Consider the following 13,333-nt stretch of genomic DNA (forward strand, 5'->3'; position numbering starts at 1 on the left):
GTGATTTTGTTTGTGGGCTTTTGGATAGATACCCAACAGTGGGGCTGCTGGGTCATAGGGGAGTTCTATATTGAGCCTTCTGAGGAATCTCCATACTGCTTGCCAGAGTGGCTGAACCAGTTTACATTCCCACCAACAATGAAGTAGGGTTCCCTTTTGGCCACATCCCCTCCAACAATTGTTATTATTAGTTTTCTTGATATATGACATTCTTGCTGGGGTGAGATGGAATCTCAATGTTGTTTTGATTTGCATTTCCTTTATGGCCAGTGATGTAGAGCATTTTTTCATGTGACTATTGGCCATTCTCATTTCCTCATCAGAGAAGTTTCTTTGTAAGTCTTTAGCCCACTTGATGAGGGGGCTATTGGTTCTTTGCAGTTTTGTTTTGGAAGAAGGTAATTTTTTTAGTTCTGCATATATTTTAGAGATGAGGCCTTTGTCTGTTGAATGTCCGGTAAAGATCTTCTCCCAGTCTGTGGGCTTTCTGTTTATCTTGAGAGCTATGTCCTTTGCCGTGCAGAAGCTCTGGAGTTTGATGCAGTCCCATTTGTCCAACCTTTCTTTGATTTGTAGCCTTTCAGGGTCTTTGTTAAGGAATTCTGTCCTGTGCCAAGGAACCCAAGTGTTTCTCCTACTCCTTCCTTTAGTGTCTTCAGGGTGCCTGTTTTGATTTCAAGGTCTTTAATCCATTTGGAATTGATTTTGTTGCAGGTTGATATATAAGGATCTAGTTTTAGTTTGTTGCATGTGTTGAGCCAGTTTTGCCAGCACCACTTGTTAAAGAGGCTATCTTTCTTCCATACTATTGTTTTAGCTCCTTTATCAAAGATTAAGTAGGCATAGTTCTGTGGGTTTAATTCTGGGTCTTCAATTCTGTTCCATTGGTCTTCAGGCCTGTTCCGGTGCCAATACCAAGCTGTTTTTATTACTATAGCTTTATAATACAGCTTGAAGTTGGGTATTGTAATTCCTCCAGCACTGTTCTTTCTGCTTAGGAGTGTTTTTGCTATTCTAGGTCTTTTATTGTTCCATATGAATTTCTGGATTGCTTCCTCTATTTCATTAAAGAATGGTGTTGGGATATTAATGGGTATTGCATTGAATTTGTAGATAGCCTTCGGCAATATTGCCATTTTGATTACATTAATCCTCCCAATCCATGAGCATGGGAGGTTTTTCCATTTTCTTAGTTCTGACTTAATTTCATTTTTCAAGCTTTTAAAGTTCTCTTCAAAGAGGTCTTTCACTTCTTTGGTTAAGGTTATTCCTAGGTATTTTATGTTTTTGGGGGCTATTGCAAAAGGAGTTGCTTTCCTGACTTCAGCCTCGGTCTTCGGGTTGTTAGCATAGAGAAAGGCCGTTGATTTTTGAAGGTTTATTTTATATCCTGCAACTTTGCCAAAGTTTTGTATCAGCTCTAGTAGCTTGGGGGTAGAGTCTATGGGATTCTTTAGGTATAGGATCATGTCATCTGCGAAGAGAGAAAGTTTAACTTCATCTTTTCCTATTTGGATCCCCTTTATATTCTCTTCTTGCCTAATTGCTCTGGCTAGGAATTCTAGTACTATAACAACAAACATTATTAACTCAGGAAGTTTCTGTACATATAGGAGTCTTCATTTGCTTATTTGAATATTTTTTATATGGATCCAATGATGGAATCTGCTTTGTTCTCACAACCTCAAGTTGTTCCCCTCTCAACCCATTCTTTCGTGTATCCAAAGACCCTATATGAAGAACTTAACTCTCCCATCTAAGCCCATTCTTTCTATCTACAGATAGAATATGAAGGATTGATTCCTGCGGTATTCCCAAGGTCAAGCAAGACAACAAGCTTGACCACATGCCTGTCCACAGGCAGTTATTTCAATCTGGCCCGGGGCCAAGGACACCGTCCTTGGTTCCCAAGAGACAATAGCCCCTTACCCCTGGTGGAGGATTCCACTGTGGGCCTGGCTCAGGACATTACTCTGGGCCCTCAAGAGACCTTACCGATTTTCTGTTTTCTGCTTCCTTGTTAAATCCTATATATGCCCACCCTAAAATCCAGTTCCCGACACAACCTCCAATCCTGCAGGAAGGTCTTTGACCCTCACTGTTCATCAATAAACAGTCCTTGCCTGTTGAGAATTGAGTCCTGTCTAATCTTTTTCTCTTCTCCTTTAGTTTTCTAACACCCTCTAAGAGGGAGATGTTAGGTGCTGTCTTGGAAGGTGGTTGGCTGAGGTTGGTTGATTGTAACAAGTTGGTCTAATTTAATCATGGCTTCCTACTATGACTATTGGCAGATATAATTAATTTTTTTGTCATTATTGTCAAGAAGCTCTGTTTCCTTTCAATGTAGACTTATCCACTGGCTTGCTTAAGTGTCCCCATATAACAAAATTGGTTTGCCCCACAAAGAGTAATACAGTGAGAAAGTAAGATAGAAGCTTAAAATCTCTTATCACCTAGCTTCAGATAATCACACTGCACCATCTCCACAGTATTCTTCTGATTCTGATACTCAGTGTGAACAAATGCATGCTAAAAGATTTGAATACTAAAGAAATTCCAAAAATTGTGCATACTACCTTTCTCCCATTTATATATTATTATCAAAATCTCTCTTGGATTGTGATACCCTCGCTTTCATCCTACACTCCTTCTTATTATCACATGTTTTATAGTGCTTTTCCCTGTTCTACTACTTTGTCAAGATTCCTTCTTCGACTGTGAAACCTAGTACCATACTAACCTAATGTGTTTACTCTCCTCATTATGGTGGAGCTCAGCAATACCTTTGGTGCTACTTTGAGGTATACATGGAGAGAAGAAAAAGTATTCAATATAACATTCATTTAGTTTCTCATTCATAGCAATAAATTTGAGGTAACTCAATGAGAACATGTTAAGACTTTTAGTACTAATACAGTTTTAGATATTAATTCTAAGGTGTACATTAAAGAAGCAGATGGTAATATTAGCCTAGTTAGTTGTAAATAAAAAGGAGGGTTGCCTTTAAAAAAATGTCTGTATGAAAGCTACTTACAAATCTAATGCCACAGTACATTAGACAGAATGGATAAATAGTCCCAGCTGAGTAGCACTGAGGCCAGAAATACTGGGATATAATTAAAAATGAAGTTCAAACAATAAAATGTTACAAATTGAGGAATGTCTTTAGTAACAATCACAAATATAATCTCTAAAATTGCTTCCATTAAAAATGAAGACTTTCTGAATGTGGGCAGTATTTGAGTGGTGTAACACTTACCTAACATTTGCAAGGGTCAATATTTAGAACCAGTCCCAGAAAAATAAAATAAAAGAAAACTTGTTTTTCCATTATAATAGTGGAAAGACAAGCTAGATGTAGTACAAAATCTGTGAAATGTAAGTAGCTGAAAAAATCATGTGATAATATATAAAGCACTAAGAAGGATAACACCAAATATAATAACTTCTATTATTTGCAGGAGATATTTTTCAAGCCTTTTACCCCAACTAGCTTGAATTTTCAGTGCTGAGATCTATATACTTATAAAATACCTATGATGAATCTTATTCTATATGTTAGTCATAAGAAAAATTTTGTAATTACTACTGATTGAATAATCATAGCAAAGCACTAAAATAGAATCACAACTCATGATCTGGGTCATTATTATGTAAAATAATGACTAATTTAATAAATCTGTGATATTTCAACAGTAAATTGATAAGAGATGACTAGTGATTAATGGTTAGATTATTTATGCATCATTGCTAGACTGGACAAAAATGACAATTTCGGTCACAGTTAAAAAGGAGAGAATGTAATGAGAATTAACCATGCTAATCAGAACAATACAGAATGAACATGTTATAAATTGCTCATTTTTGGAATATTTTGTTAAGTATTTTTAGATTATCATAATTGTAAATTGGTAATTGAAATCACTATAGAAAAATGCACAAACAAGTGTTAGACAAACAGAATAAACACATTTGAGAAGTATTTGTTAGGGTGGCCACAGTATAAATTTTGACTATAAATTGAGTATAAATTTTGTGTTGTGTAGTCTGTTTTCTTACAGAGTGTTGGTGAAAATAGTTAAATGTCAGCCTGGGATTACTAGGATTATTCCTGCAGTACTTGCTACTTTGGAAGTTTCTGATATGAAGCCAACCCAAGAAAGAAGCTCACGTGAGCCTATCTCAACCAATAAAAAATAAGCTGCATGTAGTGACACATATCTGTGATTTTAGTTATAGGAAGTGTGAGGGAATGAGGGTCTAGGCTACCCTAGACCCTGGGTATGAATGTGAGAATCCATTACAGCAAACAAACCAACAATGAAAGTGAAAATGCTAGGAATGTGATTCAAGTGCTAATGACTTTACTGCCCACCTAACAAAAGTCCCTGATTTTATACTCTAATGCCATCAAACATTATATATGGCAATTGAGATGAAATGCCATTCTCTGGATTAGAATGTATTATGGCCAGAGATTTGTCTAACAGGATATTTTTGTAAACACGTTTTGTTTAATTACTGATGTAGGCTACTGTTTTGAGGTAATCACCAGAGATAGACTTGATGTGAGCTTTTAAGAGTTGGTTAGAAACTCAAAATGGATCAAGGACCTCAACATCAGACCTGAATCCTTGAAACTACTGAAGGACAGAGTAGGAAAAACACTAGAACTTATAGGCACAGGAAGGAACTTCCTGAATAGAGTCCCAGGGGCACAACAAATAGGGGAAAGACTTGACAAATGGGACTACTACAAATTAAAAAGTTTCTGCACAGCTAAGGTCATAGCCACCAAAATAGAAAGACAGCCAACGATATGGGAAAGGATATTTACCAGCACAGCAACAGACAAAGGCCTGATATCGGTCATCTACAGAGAACTCAAAAAACTAAGCCCCTCCAAGCCCAATAAACCTATTAGGAAATGGGCAAAAGAGCTAAAGAGAGACTTCACAAGAGAAGATATAAAAATGGCAAAGAAACACATGAAGAAATGCTCAACATCCCTGCTAGTAAAGGAAATGCAAATAAAAACAACCCTGAGATACCACCTCACCCCAGTTAGAATGGCCTATACTCTGAACTCAGGCAACAACAAATGCTGGAGGGGCTGTGGGGAAAGAGGAACCCTTCTCCATTGTTGGTGGGAGTGCAAATTAGTACAACCACTTTGGAGAACAGTATGGAGGTTTCTCAAAAAGCTCAATATAGACCTACCCTATGACCCAGCCATACCACTCCTAGGCATCTATCCTGAACAGCAGGTCCCAAGATATCAAAAAGACATTTGCACTTCCATGTTTATTACTGCCCAATTCACAATAGCCAAAATATGGAAACAACCCAGATGCCCCTCCACAGACGAATGGATCCAAAAAATATGGTACTTATACACAATGGAATACTACATAGCGATTAAGAATGGTGAAATATTGTTATTCGCAGGGAAATGGTCAGAACTCGAACAAATAATGTTGAGTGAGACAAGCCTAGAACACAGAAAACAAAGGGGCATGATCTCCCTGATATATGACTGTTAACAAAGGGAGATGGAGAGACAGTAGAAACCAAGTCTGTAAATACTGTATATGTTCTTGATACATTGTATATTGCATATATGTCTACCTGACCTAGACAAGGGATAGAAAAACAGGTCGTAAGATATCACAAGAAATGTACACACTGCCCTACTATGTAAGTGCACCCTCTTTGCATAACACCTTGCAAAAAAATTTATGTTCAATTAATAATAATAATAAAAAAAGAGTTGGTTAGAAATCAAGAATATCTTTCTGTTGATGGTAATGAAGAGGTCCAGGCCATCAAACCTATAGCCAAATAAAATAAAGTTGACTAATAGCTTGGGGAAATCATAGGAATTCTCTAAAATTCAATGTCCAGGTGAAAATGCAACTAACCCCCAGTAATGCCTCACTGAGTTCACCCTTCTAAATTTTTGACTCACAGAAACCTGATAACTATATTTTTAATCAAATAGGTAGTTCATAGAAACGGGAAGATATATGACATAGCAAACATTCATGATCTTCTAAATTATCAGAAAACAGAAATCAGTATCACAGTTGGAAGTCTGACTATCCAATGTATTTGAAGAAAATGAAACATAGGAAAACTAAACCTTTATAGAAGGATTAATAAAGTTTTTGGAAGTATGAACTGGTAAATCAATTTTGCCAAAATGTTTAGAATTAACTTTGGGATTGAACTCTGAACTTGTTCCAAGCATAGGATCATCCAAAGACTGAAACTGGTAAGAAAAATATAAGGAAATGAAAATCCATACTAATATTCTGTCTTATGCTGGGTGTAGAAGTTAGTGGGAGTTTATGTTGTTATACTTTATAAATTAGTTATAAGTAGTAACTACTTTTTGAATATTTCATATTTTATGTGGTGAAAATAATAAAGTAAGACACAAAACATACATTTGATATTGTTTAAAAATAGCTGGGAGAACAAATGCAATAATTATATTTAGTATACACTGTGTGGCAAATGAACTATGCAACTTGTGGGCAGAGATGGGAGAAGAATACTGGGGGAAAGCAAAGGAAGGGGTGACATTGTCATAAATAAATGTACTCATTTCCTGACATATGGAATGGTAACCATTCTGTACTAAACCTTAATAAAAATAATGAAGTTATGTTAAAATATTAAATAAGAAGAGATAGAAAGAAGAGACTAGAAAGAAGAGATAAGAAAGAGATAAACATTGGCTTTGGGAAAATAAAAAAAATCAGGCAGTGGCTATTCTGTCATTGTGATTATTAATAAAATGTTCTCATATCACTTTCCCAAGTGCAAAGATTTATCTCTAAAAATCTAATCGCTTAGATTATTTTTATCTCATAGACAATGGTCTTGCAAATAACTAGGAGCTGACTTCTGTTTAGCTGACTTTCCATTTCAGCATTTTAGGAAAAATACTTGAATTTACCCAAGAACTGCAAAAAGTACTAAGACTCTAAATTCCTTCGTTGCTTAATTTTATTTATTTTTTTTTTACTTTGGGATATGACCTTTATTGAGCTTATCCACTGGAGTGGAAATAATGTCTGTACAAAACCAAATGTTATTACTATAACTTCTGCATCACAATTAAAATCCAAACAGTTTTTTAAAAACAGTTAACTCAATCAAAACCCACTACTTCAGAATCAATAGCTTCTTTGAAGCCACAGTAACACTTAAATATGGTTAAGACTCGAATGCAGAAATTTGGTTGGTTGGAAAGCGAATTAAACTTTCAACCTGCTCAAATAGAATTACAAAAAGGCAAAATTGTGTTTTTTCACAGAGATACAGTCCACTGGAATCACCAACACTGGACAGCTGTTAAAGAGTATTTAGAGTCCTGAGATAACAAGGAATCCAGGCATCCTTTAGACAGTCTTCTGTTGTCCTTTCTTCCCAATAAGAGACTTGTGGATGTGGGGGATGACACCACCACCAGCAATGGTAGCCTTGATGAGAGAGTCCAATTCTTCATCTCCACGAATAGCAAGTTGCAAGTGACGAGGGGTAATACGTTTTACTTTTAAATCTTTTGATGCATTTCCTGCCAATTCAAGTACCTCTGCGGTGAGGTACTCCAGGATGGCTACGCTGTACACGGCGGCAGTCGCTCCCACACGACCATGGCTGGTTGTCCTAGATTTCAGATGTCGATGAATACGGCCAACTGGGAACTGCAAGCCGGCTCTCTGAGAGCGGAAAACCGCCTTTGTCTTGGCCCTTCCGGAGTCCTTCCCAGCCTTACCACCAGCCATCTCGAATTCTGCTGAAGCTTATGCTAGCAAGGCAGAGAAACTGCTAGTCGGACACACGGCGAGGCCTCGGCCACCTACTCCGTCGTCGCACCGCGATTCAAACTGCCTCATTGCTTAATTTTAATAGCTTTTGAGAAATACTGATTTCTTTGAGTCTTGCAAACAATATTTAATAATTTCAAACGTGAATGACTTTTTGTAAATCATAATGTGAACATTATTGAGTAATTAGTATAGCATTTAATATGACCAAAAATTGTATCTTTAATTTTTCATCATTTTCTACAGATTTGAATGAGAACACTCAAAAATCTGAAAGTTAGCTTTGCATTATCATTGCAATTTGACCACACTAATATTAAATTTAAGTCTGATACATTATGTATATAAAAAATCACGTTTTGTTACTTAAAATTAACTTCGTTGATCTAGCAGCTATTTATTCACACACTTACCCCAACAATTAAAAGTGGAATATTTCAATAAAAGTTTCATAAAGCGTGGCAGGGATTTTTAGTTGGCCTATATTTGGCTTAGTTCTCCAATGTAACATCATTACAGGTAAATCATTATCGTTACATGGTTATAACTTATAGGAAAATACAAATCATAAAAACATATACATAACTATAATATACTTACAAATTTCCTATAAGGTAATTATGAACAAAGTGGGAGTACTACATTTAGCAATGGTAACAATTTTAAACTAAAAAATAAAAACAAACCAGAAATGTCCTTGTGTAACTTCAAGATCCGTTTGACTTTCAGGTAAAATCAAAAGACTTTCTACAGTTTATTCCCATTTTTGTATTGAGCTGATTTTAGCCTCAGTAGATCTATGGTACCCTGTTCTCAGTGGAATAAGAAACAAGTAACAGGGATAGCTTAATAGAGAAATTGACTTTGAATTCATTTCCTATTTAAGCTCCAAGAAATTTTTACAACAAATGTTTTGGACTATTTATAAAAGAACAAACAGAATTCTCCCAGCACACACCTTATCTACAGGCTAAAATGCACTCTCGCATCCAAAATAAAATAAAGAGAAAAAAACCACCTTACTTTTGAAATTGTCTTTGAGATGTCTAAATGGAACCCCAAGTACAGTACTTCCTCTAGCATAATGTCACTGAACACTTCTAGGTCTTTCGTCCTTTATAGGCCAACTTTGAAAATAGAAAAGTTAAAAATGTGCATATCGCAAGAATAAAATTCTGTTAACTAAAAATATGCATACAATATAATGGAATTCTTTGTGTTCTCCTTTGTAAGTTTATTTTATGATGGAAAGAACCCATGAAACTCTGCTGTTGCAGGTCCATTTTTTTTCTTTGAGTTTGAGCATAGATGTAGGTTATTCTTTGTTCTTTCATGTATTTACAAATCCATTATTGTCTCTTTATGACTACTTTATTTCTTTTATTTATTGTCTTCATATAGATAGATATTAACCTGTGCATCAGATATTCACAGTGCCCTTCTTTATTACAAAACAAAATAAATTACTCAAGGAAGTATTTTTTAAGATTACAATAACAAAAATTTTTATCAATGTCAATGAATTCCTGAAGATATTATAATAGTATTTTTGAAGTGTTTATAAACAAATTTTATTACCTATTTTATTTCCCATAATTTCCAAGTGTAAATTTATTTAAAAATCTACTTTTGATCATTCTCAAATGTAACATTTAACAAGCCTGAGCACTTTTCAAATATATTTTAAGTGGTGGTTTAACTGTGGTTGTAGTGTTCCTAATAAGATCTTACTGCAGATACATTTGAAAATGTTACCTTAAAAATAGCCTTACAGGGGCTGGGGATATGGCCTAGTGGCAAGAATGCTTGCCTTGTATACATGAGGCCCTGGGTTTGATTCCCCAGCACCACATATACAGAAAACGGCCAGAAGTGGCGCTGTGGCTCAAGTGGCAGAGTGCTAGCCTTGAGCAAAAAGAAGCCAGGGACAGTGCTCAGGCCCTGAGTATAAGGCCCAGGACTGGCCAAAAAAAATTTAAAAAAATAGCCTTACAATACTCTCATTTTAAATATGTAGAACTTTTATTTCCTAAAAAGTTCAAAATGGTACAGATAAATATATCAACTTTCTCTGTAAAGATTTTGCTTTGTTGTTTAATAATTTTGGTGTTTTTTTTTTTTTTAAAGAAAAACAACCTATAGTATTGTTTAATACTATGGTGTTGAAAACACTGGTTTTACATTTACATTTACATAGTAGTAAGCAGAAGAAAACCTTGGAGCCATATTGAAGTTAAATTTTACACTTGAATCCCTGGATAATGTACTACTACACAAGGGAATTGTTCAACTGGAGCTTAGCATCTGTAACTAAACATTAATTTTAATTGCAAGACTTACATGTTATATTGCCAATTTTGGAGAAGGTACTTATACCAATAGCACATTCGTCTGCAATAGGTTTTATGAACAAATTTTAATTTGTTTTCTTTGTCTAGTAACACAATCCACGTGATCAATGGCTACAATTACAAAAATTAAGTTCTTAAAGTGTAACAGATATGTACTCTGGGCTGAAAAAAATAAATTATCAGTTTGGGATAAAGCTTACATAGGAAACAAACAGGATTAGTTTGGAACGACTCAATATCATATCTAATTTACCTTTCTAAATAGCCAATGTCCCAATTCTGAGGCTAGATACAGTTTTACTACAGACTAAAGTGATTTTTAAAGTATTTTCCATAGCTTGAAACAATGTAAATTTATTTCATAAAGGTAATATATCACTCTTTGAATTTCATGGAACATTAAATACAGCAAGAAAAACACAGTGCAATTTGAATTCGGTCTTGCTAGACAGAAGATATAACTAAGCTGAAATGAAAGATAAAATATTCTCTTTAACCAAGGACAATTTAGAATGACAAAAAAATTGAATATCTGATGTAGATTAGGATTTGATAGGCTAAGAATAATTGCATTTATGTTGTTTGTTAGTTCATTACGGACTGAATTAGCTTTCAAGTATTACTTGTATTTATAAATCTGAAATCTCAATCTATGTTAGTTTTGTTTGTTACCTTCAAATGCAGAATAATTATGTGTGTTTATAAGTGTTTCTGGGGGTGATCAGTATCCTAGAGGACTAAGAAGTTATTTATACTTGGTTTATTTCAACTTTATAGTTGAAATAATGGCAGATAGTTTTGGTCTTTGGTTACATATTAAATGAAAATATATCCCTAATAATAAATTGATACAGAATATTTCAGGCAATTTTAAGTCCCTTCATTATTAACTGTTGCTAAAGTTTTATGCACCTGTAATCACAGCTACATAGCAACATTTTTGGTATTATATACATACTTTGATTAACATATTGAAAATATGATTCAACACTTAGTTGATACATTAGATTGCTTTTAATGAGTGATTTAAAACTTAATTGACTACTTTTATAACAATAACAAACAATAAAATATTACATTCCCCAAGACTTTCTCAAAAAATTTAATGAGGCAATAAGAGCTATGTGAAGCTGGTAATCGCTTGCTAATCAATTTGTTTTTAGGATTACATTTAACCTAGAGTTATGTACTTGCATCCAGATTTCTTTGAAGTGCACAAAATAGTCATACCCTTACTGGAAAAAATCTTTATTCTGTTGCTTAGGCAACCGTTAAGCTATTTACTACAATGGGGAGATTGGTTGACAGATCATTAGTGAAATAAATATAGGATCTCTATGAACTCATAACTATCAACATGTACTAAATGATCTTGTTATTTGAGAATATATCACAGCCCTCAATAGGCATTGCTCCAGAGTGTTTGATGAGAAGAGTGTTAGGCTGTGGAAAATAAATGCAAAGAAACATCACTACATGGTGAGAATTAATTTGCTTTGATGTTACTTTAAAATTTCTAGATATATTCAGCAGTATTCCTTAATGAAACCTATTTGTGAGCATACTAGTAAGATAAATGGAATATTTCACTTTCAACATTGTTTTCTGGCACCCTTCAAACAATGAAAATGAATATAATCCATTATGGGGTTTTTCACCCCTGTCTGTACCCTACCCCTTCATATTTCAGTTCTAGCTTATTTCTTTGAAAAAACGTTTATTTTTAGATAGCACAAATATAATAGATGCCTCCTTAATTATACATCAATATAACTTATTTCCTTTTGTATTATCTGCATTACTAAAATTCTTTCTTCTTCTCAATGCTGAAATCAGAAGTGCCTATCTAATATATGTCTGTTTTTCAAATACTTTTCAAAATAATTTCCCTCATGATTAAAAAAAATCCTAAATTTATTTTATAGATTGAATAATCTGCTAGATCTGACCTGTCTGGATCAGCCATGCAATCTTGTTCCACCCTAACAAACAAGAGCATATTAATCATGTAATGAACCAATAAAGATGAATGCCTGATTAACTCCCTGGCCAGAATTAATTACCACAGGAGCAGTTGTTCTTACAACCTAAATTAGAGCTTGTAAATGATATGGGTAATCAATGAATCACTCTGATTCTAATATGATGTTCAAGAAGAGGCCTGAGATGAATCATTTTCACACCAGTAAGTTTTGCTCTTTAGTAACGATAAGATCCCAACTTATCTGTAGTTTTACTAGCCATTTTAATTAGTTGAAATAAGGAATTAGAGTTATGGGTTCTTGTTTTACTTCCTATGGGTAAGCTGGCTACATTACTAGTTTTCAGTGGGTAGCTTTTTCTTCTCAATTATTTTATCAGAACTTAGGATTGTTGATGTATCATCAGGCTAAAAACAGGCACAAGGGATTACAGCCTTTCACAAGTCATTTTGTGTAATTATATTTTTAATGTTTCCATTTTTCTCCTTATTCTCATTTTATATTTTAATGGAATCTAGTGTTTATTTATTATTATTATTATGATTAATATTTTCATATAAGGGATCCATCTTTATTGCTTACCTGGACATTTAACATTGAAATCCCTTATGAAATAAGTAAAATATGTCACTGGTTTCATTTTTATGAATCTGGAGTTTATTATGATTGATATGTCATGGTATTGTACCAATTTTATGAGTGTCCCCACAGTCAACAACAACTACATATTTTCTCTGTAACATACTTCTTGAAATATAGAATCGAAGTACTTTTTCTTTTATTTTGTTTCTACAAGTGTTTTTTTTTTTCTTGTGTTTTATATATCTTTTATTTGATTGATGTATGGGTATGGTGTAAAGGTGATTTGTAGTGTAATATAGCCATTGTGGGTCTTGGTGGTTTCTGTTTTATTGTATAATTTTTTTCAACTTTAAAGTACAGTTAAAATATTATGTTCTGACATTTGGGCAATTACTTTGAAATTCAAGGAGAAATTATTCAATTAGTATTTTTCATCTTTATATTATGTACATTAAAACTTCATTTAATGCTTTGAAGAAATTTTTAAATACTATTTTATTATAAAAGTAATGTACAGAAGGGTTACAGTTACATAAGTAAGGTAATGAGTGCATTTCTTGTCCAACAGTGTTACCCTTTT

At 34.0% G+C, this 13,333-nt stretch overlaps 1 protein-coding gene across 1 annotated transcript; it reads right to left on the minus strand.

Moving 5' to 3' along the window:
* Window positions 1–7,150: 7,150 nt before the first annotated feature.
* LOC125351575 (histone H2A.Z-like) lies at window positions 7,151–7,902 on the minus strand. The gene has a single exon (XM_048346431.1). It carries the CDS (start codon window positions 7,794–7,796, stop codon window positions 7,410–7,412), a length of 387 nt encoding a protein of 128 aa, XP_048202388.1. The 5' UTR covers window positions 7,797–7,902; the 3' UTR covers window positions 7,151–7,409.
* Window positions 7,903–13,333: the final 5,431 nt, after the last annotated feature.

Source organism: Perognathus longimembris, chromosome 5 (genome assembly GCF_023159225.1).
Source record: "Perognathus longimembris pacificus isolate PPM17 chromosome 5, ASM2315922v1, whole genome shotgun sequence".
Classification (NCBI taxonomy): Eukaryota; Metazoa; Chordata; class Mammalia; order Rodentia; family Heteromyidae; genus Perognathus; species Perognathus longimembris.

What these genes read in the sequence shown, in the direction of transcription:
- LOC125351575 (XM_048346431.1), bottom strand. Translation starts at nt 7,796, where the DNA reads ATGGCTGGTGGTAAGGCTGGGAAGGACTCCGGAAGGGCCAAGACAAAG.